The sequence below is a fragment of the Xenopus laevis genome, chromosome 8L (assembly GCF_017654675.1).
Source record: "Xenopus laevis strain J_2021 chromosome 8L, Xenopus_laevis_v10.1, whole genome shotgun sequence".
Classification (NCBI taxonomy): domain Eukaryota; kingdom Metazoa; phylum Chordata; class Amphibia; order Anura; family Pipidae; genus Xenopus; species Xenopus laevis.
The window spans coordinates 65,790,253-65,805,217 of record NC_054385.1 but is presented as its reverse complement, the minus strand read 5'-3'; the positions used below and the strand labels follow the sequence as shown (position 1 = coordinate 65,805,217).

Below are 14,965 nucleotides of genomic sequence, written 5' to 3'. Positions count from 1 at the left end.
GGTGACAGTTTCTTTTATTGTTAAACAAAGTAACCAGATTGTTTTCTTTACAAACATGAATTTTAATTTATACCGAAACAGCATTTACTGATGGTAGAGCACAGTACAAATTAGACAAAGCATCCATTTGTCAATGACTGCTTCCCCCCCACACACACATATATTCCAGCAGTACTGCATTCATGAGGGGTTGGCTTCCCCTTTCCTTTCTTGCTCCTAATGTGTATATTAGAGAGAATTGGCAGGGAAGGAGCCCTGTACTTATTGCCTGCCTTGCATCCACCAGCGATGTGCTTTGTACCTTGTGCCAAGTTAACAATTCATTTTTTTGTGATTAAAGCAACAGGCAAAAAGTTCAGCACTAGCTGTATTCATTGAAATCATATTGAAGAAGGGGGTATAATGTTCATTTAAAGGGACAGTATGCATTTGTTTTTACAAAAATACAACTTGTATACATTATGCCTATTTTTAAAAGGCCATTTTTTTATGTATACGGGTATGGGATCCATTATCCGGAAACCTGTTATCCAGAAACCCCACAAATACGGAAATGCCATCTCCTGTATATTAAACTTGATCCAAACTAAGATATAATTAATCCTTATTGGAAGCAGAACCAGCCTATTTCATGGTTTGAATGATTTTCTAGTAGACTTAAGGTATGAAGATCCAAATTACGGAAAGATCCGTTATACGGAAAACCTCAGGTCCTGAGCATTCTGGATAACAGGTCCCATGCCTGCATTATTAAGCATTGTTTCAGTTCCATTCTTAATAACTATGTTAAAATAAGCTCTAAATAAACAACCCCCTTTCTTCAACCGTTTGTTATTGTTTTGGCATAAGGTCCATTGAACGAAAATCCATTCTCCATCTGGCTTTGTGAGCCATCATTTATAGGCTGCACTGAAAGTCCTCACTGATGCAGTAGGATATTCATGTTTAGTCCATGGTATCCTTCAGTTCACAGAGTTCACATACCATGAAGGGAGAATTGTATATTCAGGATCAGTGTGTACAGTGAATGTGACATCACAACCTGGCTCCCATGCAAAGAGATAAACCAACCTGAATGGGGGAAGATGACAAAATCAGTAAAGAGCTGACCGCACTTAGCATTTCAGTCTTGCAATATTATGAGTCTTACCTTGGGTCATCTCTAGTCACCACACTTTTTATATGAGACAAGAATTTGTTGCAGAAATTCATGCACACTGCAGGATCCCAGCTGTTTCTTTCACCCTATAAGAGAACTGCATGCTAAATGTTTCAATTCTGTTTAATATTTCTGTGCATACAAACTGCAAACAAATATATAGTCAAAGAAGAGACTAGCAAACATTAAAGCAAGCATTTAAGCTCACACGTGTGCAGTCATTTCTCAGAGCACTTTGCTTTAAGAAAACATATTGATAATGCTCATACATAGGCCGCTTTAGCACCCCCAGATTGTAGGGAAAACTACTGTTCTTAAAGGAATAGTTCAGTGTGAAAATAAAAACTGGGTAAATAGATAGGCTGTGCAAAATAAAAAATGTTTCTAATATAGTTAGTAAGCCAAAAATGTAATGTATAAAGGCTGGAGTGTACAGATGTCTAATAAAACAGCCAGAATCCAACTTCCTGCTTTTCAGCTCTATAACTCTGAGTTAGTCAGCGACTTGAAGGGGGGCCACATGGGACATTTCTGTTCAGTGAGTTTGTAATTGATCCTCAGCATTCAGCTCAGATTCAAAAGCAACAGATATGACCCATGTGGCCCCCCCTCAAGTCTCTGATTGGTTACTGCCTGGTAACCAGGGTAACCAGTCTGTGTAAACCAAGAGAGCTGAAAAGCAGGTTCTGACTGACTTGTTATAGATGAAATCATTCCAGCCTTTATACATTGCATTTTTGGCTAACTAACTATATTAGAAACATTTTTTATTTTGCACAGGCTATCTATTTACCCAGCTTTTATTTTTACACTGAACAATTCCTTTAATATCCCTCTACTATCTGAATCCATACCAGAATGTGTTTATTATTTATACTGATAAAAAAAAATTATATATCGGCCATAGATTGTAAACTCCACTGGGACAGGGACTATATTATTATTACCCGGACAAGGTGAGGTATATCTGATGTCTTGAAGGTTTCCAAAGAGACAATTCTTCCCTCTGGGCTACGGAATCCTGCAACAATGATAGGTATTCCAAGAAGAAAGGACTGACACCACCACTTTAGTAGCTTGTACCTGGATACAAATAAAACAAACACTTTCAGGCTCTAAACCTGTCAGAGAGCTTGCAGTCTTGTATCCATGTCATGAAGTTGGATAAAATACAAAAGGTTCCCAAGCTGGCATAGGAAAGAATACAAGACTTTTCTCTTGCAGAACCCAGAATACAATGACCTTTCCTTGAGAAATGCAGACTATTACAAAATGCAATATTGTTAAGGCAAAGATGCCTTTATCTACTGAAGAGTAAATAAATCAGGCTATATAAAGGAAAATAGTATAAACACTATTGGAAAAGGATTGCCCTTATTTCTGCCTTCACCTCAAGCTAATTTGAGTCATAAATGAAATAGGTGTAGCAGGAGGAAAGCACAGTTATATATGGAAGGTACAGTTTATCCTTCACCCCTGTCACTGATGAGGAAGTCTCAAAACTGTTGGCCTCCTCTCACCTTACCACCTGTCCGCTTGATACTATTCCTTCAAAATGACTATGAAGATTTTCATTCATCCAGGTCATAGTATATCTAGTATAGGTCAATCTAAAAACAACTGGACTTGCTGAGTAATCAGTGAAGACGTTTCACTACTCATCCGAGCAGCTTCTTCAGTTGAACTGAAGAAGCTGCTCGGATGAGTAGTGAAACGTCTTCATTGATTACTCAGCAAGTCCAGTTATTTTTAGATTGACCTATACTAGATATATTCCTTCAAAACTTCTCCACAATGCCAATCCTTGTCTAATCAAAGCCTTAACGCATCTATTTAATCTCTCTCTCAAAGGGAATCTTTCCTTCTCAACTAAAACATGCTCTTGTCACCCCATTCTGAAAAAAACCCTCTCTTGATCCCTCCAATCTTGATAACCTCCGGCCTATCTCTCTGCTACCTTTCATCTCTAAACTACTTCAGCACCTAGTCTACAAACGACTAACCTCATTCCTTTCTGACAATAACCTGCTGGACCCCCTACAATCTGGTTTTAAGCAACAACACTCCACTGAAACTGGCCTAACCCTACTAACTAAAGACCTTTTAACAGCTAAAGCCAACAATCACTTCTCTCTATGAATACTGCTTGATCTCTCTGCTGCATTTGACACTGTGGACTATCCTCTTCTTCTCCAGTCCCTCCATTCACTTGGCCTTCGTGACACGGCCCTGTCCTGGTTTTCTTCTTACCTCATTAATTGTTCCTTCAGTGTCTCCTACAATTGAGTAAGATCTTCTCCCCTTCCTCTTTCTGTTGGGGTTCCTAAAGGCTCTGTCCTGGGACCCTTATTATTCTCCCTCTATACTTCCTCCCTCGGCAAACTAATCAACTCGTATGGTTTCCACTACCACCTCTACGCTGAAGATACTTAGATCTATGTCTCCTCTCCTGATCTCAACCCAGAACTCCTGCCTGTCCGCTATCTCTACTTGGATGTCACAACACTACCTCAAATTAAACCTCTCTAAAACTGAAACGGTTCTCTTTCCTCCAACTAACACCAGTAACATCCCGGAAGTATCCATCATAGCTAAAAATTCCACTATCACCCCCTCTCCCCAGGCCCGGTGCCTTGGGGTTATCCTAGATTCTGCCCGGTCATTCACTCCTCATATCCAGTCACTTATTAAAACATGTCACTTCCACCTAAGGAACATATCCAAAATACGATCATTTATCACCCAAGATGCAGCCAAAATTCTTATTCACTCTCTTGTCACATCACGTCTAGTCTACTGTAACTCTCTTTTAATTGGCCTTCCCCTCCAGAGACTGTCACCTCTCCAGTCCATAATGAGCCACGAAACCTTAGCAACCGCTCCTCCTCTGCCACGCCACTCTGCCAATCCCTACACTGACTTCCGCTATATTTCAGAATAAAATTCAAATTAATGACCCTGACTTCCAAAGCACTTTATAACTGCCCCACCCTCTGATCTCTGATCTCATCTCTATATACTCACCCAACCGCTTACTACGTTCCTCTACTGACCTGCTCAATTCTTCTCTAATTACCTCCTCACACGCTCGAATTTAAGACTTTGCAAGGGCTGCACCCCTCCTCTGGAATTCTCTCCCACGGTCTGTCAGATTTTCTCCCAACCTTTCTGGTACTTCTTTAGAGAAGCCTAACCTCACTCTGCTTCACTACCAAATGCAATACCACATACAAAATCTCTCACTTAATTCTGATCTTGCCCACTCCCACACCTTGTGTCTTATTCCATTCCCTTTAGATTGTAAGCTCTTTTGCACAGGGCCTTCCTCACCTTTTGTACTGTATTGGTTGTGATGTATGTAACTCCATATGTTCTGTGTGTAATTAATGTGATTTAGTTGTATAAATGCATTTTCTTTACATCGCTGTGAAATATGCTGGCGCTATATAAATAAATGTTAATAATGATAATAATAATTAAAATGGCAGTTCTTTCAGGTACCTAGGTGTCTACCAACCAGACTCCAAAAAGGACAGGGATTCATGTGAATTATTAAAGTACACCTTTAGAATGACTACTTTAACAGATCATTTATATTATAAATATTAAAGAATTTTACCAAATTGGTATATACACATAGTGGACCTTTTACATCTTTACCAAGAGCCTCCCTCCTTGTGTGCTCCCTCGGATATCAGAACATAATGCACTTTTTCTATGTGGTATCATCCAATGGCACATACTACTTCCAAGAAAAACTAAAACTTTGCATCAAAAAGCATTAATTATATAATAGTGTTTCATATAGACTGTTTTATAAAAGTTTATTTTGTATACAGACCCTGCAATCTTTAGGGACATAGTTTCCCTTTAAATGTTCTCTTTTAAGCTCTTAATACTTTTCCTGTGCTTTAGTGCTATACGACTTGATGGTAGAAAAAATATATTGCATGGTTTATATAAGGATGCATGAAATACTTTTTAATAAAAAAAAATTCACAGGCAATATTGTGTACCTGTTAAAACTTCTTTGCTGGTGGGGGTTTCGGATTTGGGCACTAGACTTCAACTCTATGTAGCAAGTTGGAGGGATACTTTTCTTGGCTGATGGGTCAGTACAGTCTACCTCCCCCGATATCAGAAGCGAATGTGAGGTAAGCCGAGCCAGTAACACACTGCAAAATCCCTCATTGGTATTAACAACTGCGGACTGGGAAGGCTGTCTATCTGGGGAGTCTTAAGTGATGAGAAAAAACTGTATGAAAGAGTAGCTTACAAAGAAAAATACACAGTCTTGTATACCCAAGTACAAAGATATAAAAAATGGGATTACAAATGCCGGTAAATGTTGACATAATTAAATATAATTGCATACTTTAGTGTTCACACAATAAGCCCTGTTTTAATAATGGTTTGCTACTAAAAGCAGATAAATACTACTGTATGTTTCAAGCCTTTTGAATTTTGGCATAGTGCTTTAAACAGAATTTATACTATTTATTAAATTGGCCCAGAAGAAACAGTTCTTTTCAGGTAGGTGAATAAGGGATGCATCAAATCCAAGGTTTGGTTTGGGATTTGGCAAAATCAGAGCCTTTTTCAGCAGGATTTGGGTTCGGCAGGACAAATACCTGGCCGAACTGCTGAATCTTTACTCCTAAAATCACGCAAGTACGAAAATTGCAATTGTTTTTCGTGTTATGTCGGTAAATTGCATATGCAAACTAGAATCCGAATTCGCTTCAGCCAAATCCTTTATAAAAAATGCGGTATTCAGATTTGGTGCATCCCTACATGAAATTTTATAAATCATTCTGAAGACTGGAAGGTAAAGCTAAGCAGAAATGGAGAGTCTGGAAGTGAGATAAGTCCATACAGACCTGCACAAATGTAACTTTCAAATTTGTAACCAGAGTACATGAGCCTTTCCTGTTCCAGGGACCTCTCTTTCCTCTTCTTTTGTGCTGCCTCTGTTTCCCGTTCACTTATATAGAATGTTCCTTTGAACAGAGTGACCGCTAAAAGCCAGCCTTCCTGTGTCTCATAAGGAGTGCAAAGGATCTTTGTTAGGTGACCCCGCCAGGTGACAAAATCTCGATCAATAGGTCTGAGGATAAATAATACGTCATGTAAAAAGAACAGAAGGAAGCACAGTTGTAAACATAGTAAATATTAAACAAGATTGTAAAGGCAAAGTTCCAAAGACTTTTTTTCTTTGACGGATATGATTTTATTAATGAAGGGGTTCAGTTTGGCATATGAAAGTGTGTATTTATGCACTTAAATAAAGCCTGCATGTGGTGTATTTATGCTGGCAGGGAAAACACAATATAACACTCTTGCCTTAGTCACATGTTCAAAAGAGAAAAGCCGGGTTCCTCCTGTTAGCTAGCTCAATGACCCCCTTACATCTAAGGTCCTGCCTACCTTTTACTGCCACCTTCCACATGTGCTCCTAGGACACCTCGGTTCTTCTCTAACCAGGTCAGTATGTGGAGCAAACCCTCTTTTTCGTCCTCATTCCTGCGTACATAGTGGGATTCATAACCATCCATAACATTCCAACCAGGTGAGCCCTTTTCCCTAATTCCTACTGGAGGGCTGTAATAGCGTAACTTTCTGTTATCCTGATGGTACTGACGGTTTTCATCAAGTGAAAAGTGACCAACTTCTGAGGGCAGCCTGTAGAATGGGAAAGAACCCTGGTAGAGGGAATGTAGGGTTTTTAGGGAAGAACATGACATAAATGGACATTTTGCTAAAGGAGGAGACAGAGAATTCTGCTCAGGGCCTCTCTTCATGGGTCGGTCTGTAAACAAAAATGAAATATAGGATCAGAACACAAACAAATGAACAATCATGTAATATGCACATGAGGCCATTAAAAATGTTTGCTTTAGAGTTTGAAATCGAATTTTCTATCACTGTAACATCAGGGGGTTGCCATTCAGAAAAGGTGGCAACCCAATTAAAATCTCATCGTTCCAATGTAGTCTTCTTTTTTACCATACGAAGCCATTCACAAAAAGAAACAGTTTCAGTTGCTGAGAGATGCAAGAAGACTAGAGTCACGCAGAGCATCATACTGATGTAATGTACTTGCTGCGGGTGTGGGAATTATGTTTATTTTTTTAAAAATGTTACAGATAAAATCATGCATCAAGTGTCTTATTTTACTCTATGGTAGCAAAACCACCACACATTTATTTTCTGAATACAGACCCCCTTCAAATCCTAAAGCAGCATGGATAATGGCAACGAAAGGAGACATTTTGTGTAAAAAATAAGAATTATACTCATTTAGATTTAGATATAGAAGAATTGTGCTTTAAAAAGGCTCATTTATTGAATATTTCTGCAAAAACCCTAATAATCCCTCCCTTCTCTTCCACTTCCTGCTCCCTGAATTCCCAGGCTGTGCAGGGGAGCCGGCAGCTCTCAGCTCACTGCACTGTAGGCAGGAACCAATCAGCAGCTAGCAGGACCTGATAGGACACTGAAGCCTAACTGTGCTTGTGTGACTGCAGGGCTGTGATTGGCTGTCCCCCTCCTACTGTGCTTCTGGCAGGGACCATTAGGACACACCCACCCCTCATTTGAAACACAGACAGGGACCAGAGAACATCTATAGGGAGCTCCAATAAAGAGGCTATTTTTAAGGATAATGTTAATTTTTAGCACCAAGTAAAAGCAACACCATATATATCTTGTAATTACCTACAAAATTAGGTTTTTTTCACTTATCCTATATGTCTTCTTTAAGGGAAAAACCTATGAAGAAATAAGGTATAAATGAGACAAAGCCACGTGTCTGATAAAACTATGGCTAATTGAAGTAAATTAAGTGCAGCAGCTCATTTGAAAACCACTAACTTTTGTTACTTCTGAAATAAGGTTTTCATTTGCACAGAGCTGCCTGGATTGGTCCCAAATCCTATGCATCATTTAGAGCAATAATGCCACACTCTGTTCCTTACACCGGATGTTGTTGTTGAGGCGCAGAGGGCAAACACATCCTGCAGACAAGTGCAAGAGCCAAGGGGCGCAAAGGTGCTCACTTCTGCCTGCTCTGTGTGAATAACCCCCAATTAGCCTTTTGATGGAAACGATAAGGAAACCAGTAGGCAAGAAATACGCATTGGCAGAAATATAGAAACTGTTCATTACCTATTTTCTCCCTCTGCATACTTTTATTCCCCTCCATCCTTATCCATATAGAGAGCCCGCGCATGCGCACGCACGCGCAGTAACTCCCTATGGAGGGTTTCCTCGCGGCCCTTAAGGTGCGCCTGCGTGGCCGGAAGTGACCTGGAAGTGGTGGGCTGGTACTTGCGCAAGCGCTCCAACAAGTAGGGTAGGAATAGAGAAGAGTAGTCCTACTTGTGACAGTGCACCCACTGCAGGCATATCCTTCCAGCAGTGTCAGATTGTTGTACTCTCAACATGTAAGTCCAGTTATAGCAGTGCTCGGATAGGCTGGAGAGTACACTTTGCGCTTCCCCCAGTTTATCTAATCTGCTTGTGGCTATTCAATTATACTTTGAGAACAAAACCACCAGAAGCTGTTGGAGGAATTTTCCTACAAAACCATCAGAAGCTGCTGGAGGAATGTGCCTGTAAAACGTTCACAAACTGCTGGAGGGATCTTCCTTCAAAACGACAAGAAGCAGCTGGGGAAATGTGCCTGTAACACAATGGCTCCTGCTGTACAACTCAAAGACTGAAACAGGTGAAAGTTGAAATATAAACTTGAAAGCAGAGTAAAACCAAAAGGGTACACAAGTATAGAGAGCAAAATAAAATAGGGAAAAGAGTTAAACGGGTTGTTCATCTTTTTTTTTAAAGAGTAATTTTTATTGAATTTTACAACATAAAGAGTAGAGAGAATAAAACAGATTAAGAAAAGAAAAAAGGGAGGGGGGAGGGAAGTATGGCTGAAAATTGTCATTCAGTTGTTAGTTGAGGTGGCAGGTGACTCGATCCAAGGTTTCCATATATTCGCAAACTTTTTTGGGCATCCTCGGGCAAGGTACGTGAGTTTATAAAATTCCAATTGCGAGTTAATTAGTCCAATCCATCTACTCAGCGTCGGGGGGCGAAGGGCCCATCCAGTGAAGGGCAACCACTTTTTTCGCATAAAAGAGAAGCAATCTCATCAGGCATCTAGTATTTGCTCTAGGTATCACCGAATCAAGAAGGCCCAGAAGACAGGTAGCAGGGTTAAGTATTTGGGGAAGTTCCAGTTCAGCAGCCATAAAGTGCACAATTGCTCTCCAAAATCAGAGTATCACTAGGCAGTCCCACATTAAATGCATGAAGTTGGCCACAGAAGCACCACATCTGGGACAGGCGGGTGAAACTGCTCTACCCATTACAAATCGTTTCTGCGGGGTGAGGTATGTTTGGTGTATGATCCTAAATTGGATAAGTTTGTCTCTAACACTTACTAACGGAGTGTAAAGGTTGTCTATAATTTCTTCCCAATCATCTGGATCCACACTGACTCCACTACTTTCCCACTTATATTTCACTCTGGGCCTGGGGTCATATCTATTAGAGATCAAGTGCTTATACGTATGCGACAGGAGTTTTGCTTTAGTGGGCTGAGCTATCAACTCCTCCACCATCGTGCATTGTATTTGCAAAGGGGAAGTTGGGAATTGCGCTGCAAAAAGGTGGGCGATCTGGTTGAATCTAAATTCGGACAGGTCAGGCAGAGAAAGGATCTGACGAAGAGTAGCTAGCGTAGGAAGACTCCCCTCAAAGAACACTTGGGACAGTCGTTTTAACCCTAACTTAGTCCAAGTTCCCACTTCTAAGAATGTAGCAAAATGCAGATAGTTACTGTTACCCCATAAAGGCGAGTCCGGAGATAAAGTAATATCGGCCTTAGTGATCTGTACCATTGCGTCCCAGGCTCTTTTAGTAGCATCCATAGCAGGTAATAAGGGGCCAACATCTTTTTGAGTTCTAAAGCATTCTAAAGCATTGTGTAGGCTTTCCACTGAAGTAAAATATAAGGCTTCTATTACGGAAGCTGGGTTTTCTGCGTCAAACACTTTCCAGCTGGCTGCATGTGAGGCCTGGGAGGCAAGGTAGTATAGCTCAAAATTTGGAGAATTAAGTCCCAGCTGATCGTGTTAGGCATTGAGAGTGACTCTGGATAGCGTGGGCGTTTTATTACCCCAAATGAATTCCGATTGTGTGCGGTCTATATCATGTAAGGCTTTTTTGGGTATGTGGCAGGGGGTATTACTGAATATATAAAGAAATTTAGGAAGATAGATCATTTTGCATATATTTATTCTGCCTATAAGGGTAAGAGGGAGTTTAGTCCAGTGTGTAAGTGTATCCTTAAATTTGCGATGCAAGGCATATAAATTATGCTGCAGAATTAGCGTCGGATCTTTGTGTACCGTTATCCGTAGGTATTTAAAGTTATCTACCACTTTAAGATTACAATCCGGGTCTACCACTGTCGGGAGTTGTCCATCAATGGGAAAGATTACGGACTTGTCCCAATTAATTTGGAGGCCCGAAAATGTACCAAATTTCTTGACAATCCCAAGTACCGGGTTGTTCATCTTTAAATGAACTTTATTATTATGCAGAGAGTGATATTCTGATACAATTTTCAATTCTATAACATACAACGTTAACTTAAAGGTGCACCACCCCTTTAAGTGACACAAAAAAGCACAACAAACCTGTCATAAAATGCTGGGGGCCACTATGTGCCTGTCATGAAATGCTGGAAACTGTGATGAAATGATTTGGGCCATACTATGCCTGATACAAATGCTGGCAGACCAAGGTATGTGCAGGGCCAGGTCATACCTCCCAACATTTTGGAAGTAAAAAGAGGGACAAAAAACTTTTTTGCATGTAGTGCAGCGAAAATTTTTGACCATGCCCTTACTTTGGCCACACCCCCTAATTACCATGTACATTTTACAAAATTTGGCAGGTTATGAAAGTTTGAAAATATTTCTCCATATCTAAACTTTTTTTTGTCTCTCAAAATTGTTACAAAGTATCTTATTTGCACCTGTTATCTGTTCTGTGCTCTCTACTAAAAACCAATTAAGTGAGAAACTGTTTCTGGCTGTTCAGTGCAGAGAAAATCGAGACTTTCCAGTACAAATGAGGGACTGCAGGTTGAGCTGTCAAAAGAGGGACTGTCCCTCTTGTCCCAGAGGTCCCCAACCTCTTTCACCCGTGATCAACATTCAGATGTAAAAAGAGTTGAGGAGCAACACTAGCATGTAAAATGTTTCTGAGATGTGCCAAATAAGGGCTGTGATTGGCTATTGGTAGCCCCTATGTGGACTGGCAGCCTACAGGAGGCTCCATTTGGCAGTTTATCGGTTTTTTATACAACCAAAACTTGCCTCCAAGCCTGAAATTCGAAAATAAGCACCTACTCTGAGGCCGCTGAGAGCAATATCCAAGGTGTTGGGGAGCAACATGTTGCTCACGAGCTACTGGTTGGGGATCACTGGTTTAGAGGGTTGGCGACCCCCCCAGAGCTGCATTAGAAAGGTGAAAAATTAGACTTACATTTCAGTATTAGAAGAATGGTGAAACATAGAAAATATAAAGTAATTGGAAAAAGTCTCCATTTCTGGTGAACTATCTGAAAACAACTTAACTGTAAAAAGTGCTGGAAGGTGAACAACTCCTTTTAAGCAACAGATTTATTTCTTATTAAGTGGCATATTAAAGAATCTTATGAAACTGGAATAAAAAGTGCCCTTTTACCTTTAACAGATTAACCCATGCATTCTATGGCATGGATTTACAAAAATAGCATAACTCATATATTTAATGCATGACAAGAAGCTGGGCTGCCGCTGTATCTTCATCATTGGCTAATGGACACAATGTTTGCTTCTATTCTTTAAATATTGCATTATTCTGTTTCTATGAAAGATGGTTCATGGTCATATGATAACTTCTTGTAGAAGTGGCGAACCTACCACACTGAGGAACTGAGCTCCATATACTTGATGATTTCAGAGGCCACCTGTTGACAGACATTATTACGTTTACCATGTCCCCATTTTGTGACATAAACAAATATGCGGTTGCACCTCGTCTCTAGATTATATTGAAAGAATGCATTGCAGCATGGATTCCAAACATCTCAGTTTGGCTCTTTCCCGTCTTCGTTCAAAAGTGAAGTTCAGCTCTGCCTTCTCATTTATCACATGAAGAATGCAGTAGTCTCTGCTTACTGTGGGTTTATAATGAATGGCTTACACTTTCAGACTGCTTGGTACACCCAGCTGGCGATCTGTAGAATACTGGTTAAAGTTGATGGATAGGTTTGCACTGATTGCCTGTCTGGAGTTGGGAGCAGCAAAAAGGTGCGGATTTATGCAAAAAACTATAGGAATAAGGCACTCAGACTTTTAAACTTATAGTGGTGTAAACCATGAGAGCCCAGTCATTCATGCTACCATGGAAATGTTCCATTATTGCATTCTATTTAAAGAAACAGATAGTGTTGATCTAAACAGCCATTTCTTCAGAAATTTTGGTAGATATAGGGCACCCTTGGAATAGTTTCAGCAAGGAATTCAGGCAATGTGCAGGAGTTAACAGCTGTTATCACACTGAGTTGAAAAGAAAGAATGTGGCAGATACTGTCACTCAAATTTTTGCAACTTGTCTACCAGCACCAACAGTCACTTGTAATTTAAAGGGTCTTTATATACCTGGAAATGGATCAATGAAAATATCCATGTTTCTATTTGCCTGGTCATCAAGCAAGGTATTTTTTTCATATAACTATAAACAATGTTTTAGTTTCATAATTGGCTGCTATTGGCTACTTTATTTGTGAAAATGTTGAGAAATCAGCCCTGTTTACACGAAACAATTCAGCTTTAATCTACAACATAGATTGATTAATATCTAACATGCCTCTGGAAGTTTGACCTTCCAGAGGCATATTAGATATTGTGTTCCATTATTTAAAATGTTGTCATTTTACCCGTTGCTTCCTACTGCTCACAGCACTCGCTTTCTTCTCTTTCTCTTGCTGTACCAATCATGCTTGCTTTCTTTAAAATATTTTTGCAGGTCAGGCTTCTTCCTCTTTTCCAGTTTCATGGATCGCAAGAGAAAATTGATCTGTGATGCATTCAAAGTGAAAAAGCTACGAGGCAGCTGTTCAAGAGATGAAACAGATCTAAAAACATCTACTTCTCCTTATCCGGGTAATGAGGGAATCAATTTTCTATTAGGAATATTGTGTGTTATTTTATGTTTTTCCGTTATAATGTTTTTTTATTTTCAGACTTCACAGAGGACCCTCATGGAGCTGTCTCATACCTGTGTGCTCTTTTTCCCCGTAAATTGTTCAATGATACTTTGCCTCCTCTGTTCCTTAAACATCAGCTATACAGCCTCATGCAAGATCGTACAGTCGTAGACAGATTGTTGGTGAGTGAGAAAACAAGTTTTATTTAAATAAGTGTTTAGTTCAAAATGTCCCAACATCTGTATTATATAGGTCTTTCACAGCTGCTTATTTGTTGTGCTGCTAAATGCGTTGTTCACCTTCCAAACCTTTTTTTTTCATTGCTTTCCTAACCAGGTAAACTTTTTTGAAATCCTTTTTATTTTTTACCATTTTACTAATATTGAAGTTTAAAGTTTCATTTTTACCTGCCCATGTCTTCTGAAGCAGCTTTGTTGGGGGTGGTCACAGACGGTAAACTGATCTAATTGTTACATTGGTTGATACATTTCTTATCTTTGGCCCTGCTGAGCAGAATCTGAGTTTCTTAGAAGGCAGCTATTAGGCTACATAAGGCTAATTCTTGACCTGCGGTTTAACGCAGGCTGAAACAGATTTTAATTACATTATTGCTTATCCAGTTGCATTTTCTGTATCCTTCTGGTGCTGGAACCTCTGTATAGAGAGTCCTTGAGTTACAGACACCTGACTTACTTACAAACAGAGGCTATTACAGTTAGATACTGTGGTTTGTTTGACTTTTATTAGCATTTAGCTTTAATAAACCACTTGTCCCAATCGACTCTGGTGTGTGTTGTCTACTGCAGAGCACAGAAAAGTAAAACTAAATACTAACTTAAGACAAACATCTGTCTTGTTGCATTTAATAAGTAAATATATATGTTTCAACTTACATACAAATTCAACTTAAGAACAAACATACAGACCCTATCTTGTACATAACCCAGGGACTGCCTGTAGTTTACTTTGTTCCTCTTTCATCTTTTTTTGCAGTCTTAATCTATATTAGAATCTGATTTTTATCTATTCTCCCTTTTATACTGTATAATCATATTTTTTTTCTTTTTTAGAGTTCCCTCCAACAAAAAGGAGAGGTGTGTTTAGTTCAGACTGGATTTGATCTTGACACATTCATGGTTGTAATGACTGATGATTTACGTAGGACTGCCCTCAGCAGCAGTGAAGGGGACTCACGAGCAACTGTTGTACGCAAATTTCTGGACTGTGATCTTTTGTTATCACCCAATATTAGCTACGGCAGAGATGAAATGATGATGAAACACCGCTTTAGTGATGGAGAAATAACGTAAGCAAATGGGGTTGAAGTGGACAAATAATGGAGGGAGTGGGATACTAGCACAAAATAAATATGCAAAGTCTATAAAATTAAAAAGGAAGTCATTAAACGATTGTTGCTAGAACATTAACAGCAGCTTGAGGTTTCTTTGCAGCCAAAAGGAAAAAGAAGCCCCACTTGAAATTTAGTGGTGCTTTACAATGGAGTACAAGTAGAAGGTTATGAATACCTTCTAAACCCA

At 39.6% G+C, this 14,965-nt stretch overlaps 2 protein-coding genes across 3 annotated transcripts in view; one reads left to right on the top strand and one right to left on the bottom strand.

Moving 5' to 3' along the window:
• Positions 1–6: 6 nt before the first annotated feature.
• On the bottom strand, positions 7–8,398 carry dxo.L (decapping exoribonuclease L homeolog; the record flags this gene model as incomplete). Its single annotated transcript, NM_001095468.1, is given in 7 exon segments — positions 7–1,071; positions 1,151–1,245; positions 2,107–2,242; positions 5,176–5,395; positions 6,040–6,266; positions 6,587–6,968; positions 8,327–8,398. Coding segments are annotated over 7 exon segments (1,206 nt in total). The 3' UTR covers positions 7–962.
• A 68-nt stretch (positions 8,399–8,466) lies between these two features.
• Positions 8,467–14,965, top strand: part of stk19.L (serine/threonine kinase 19 L homeolog) — an 8,304-nt gene continuing 1,805 nt past the window's right edge. Inside the window, exons 1-4 of one of the 2 annotated variants that reach the window (XM_018229134.2) lie at positions 8,467–8,888; positions 13,247–13,383; positions 13,464–13,609; positions 14,498–14,733. In XM_018229134.2, the coding sequence (XP_018084623.1) occupies positions 13,275–13,383; positions 13,464–13,609; positions 14,498–14,733 (491 nt within the window). In that variant the 5' untranslated portion in view covers positions 8,467–8,888; positions 13,247–13,274. 2 annotated transcript variants of the gene reach the window in all.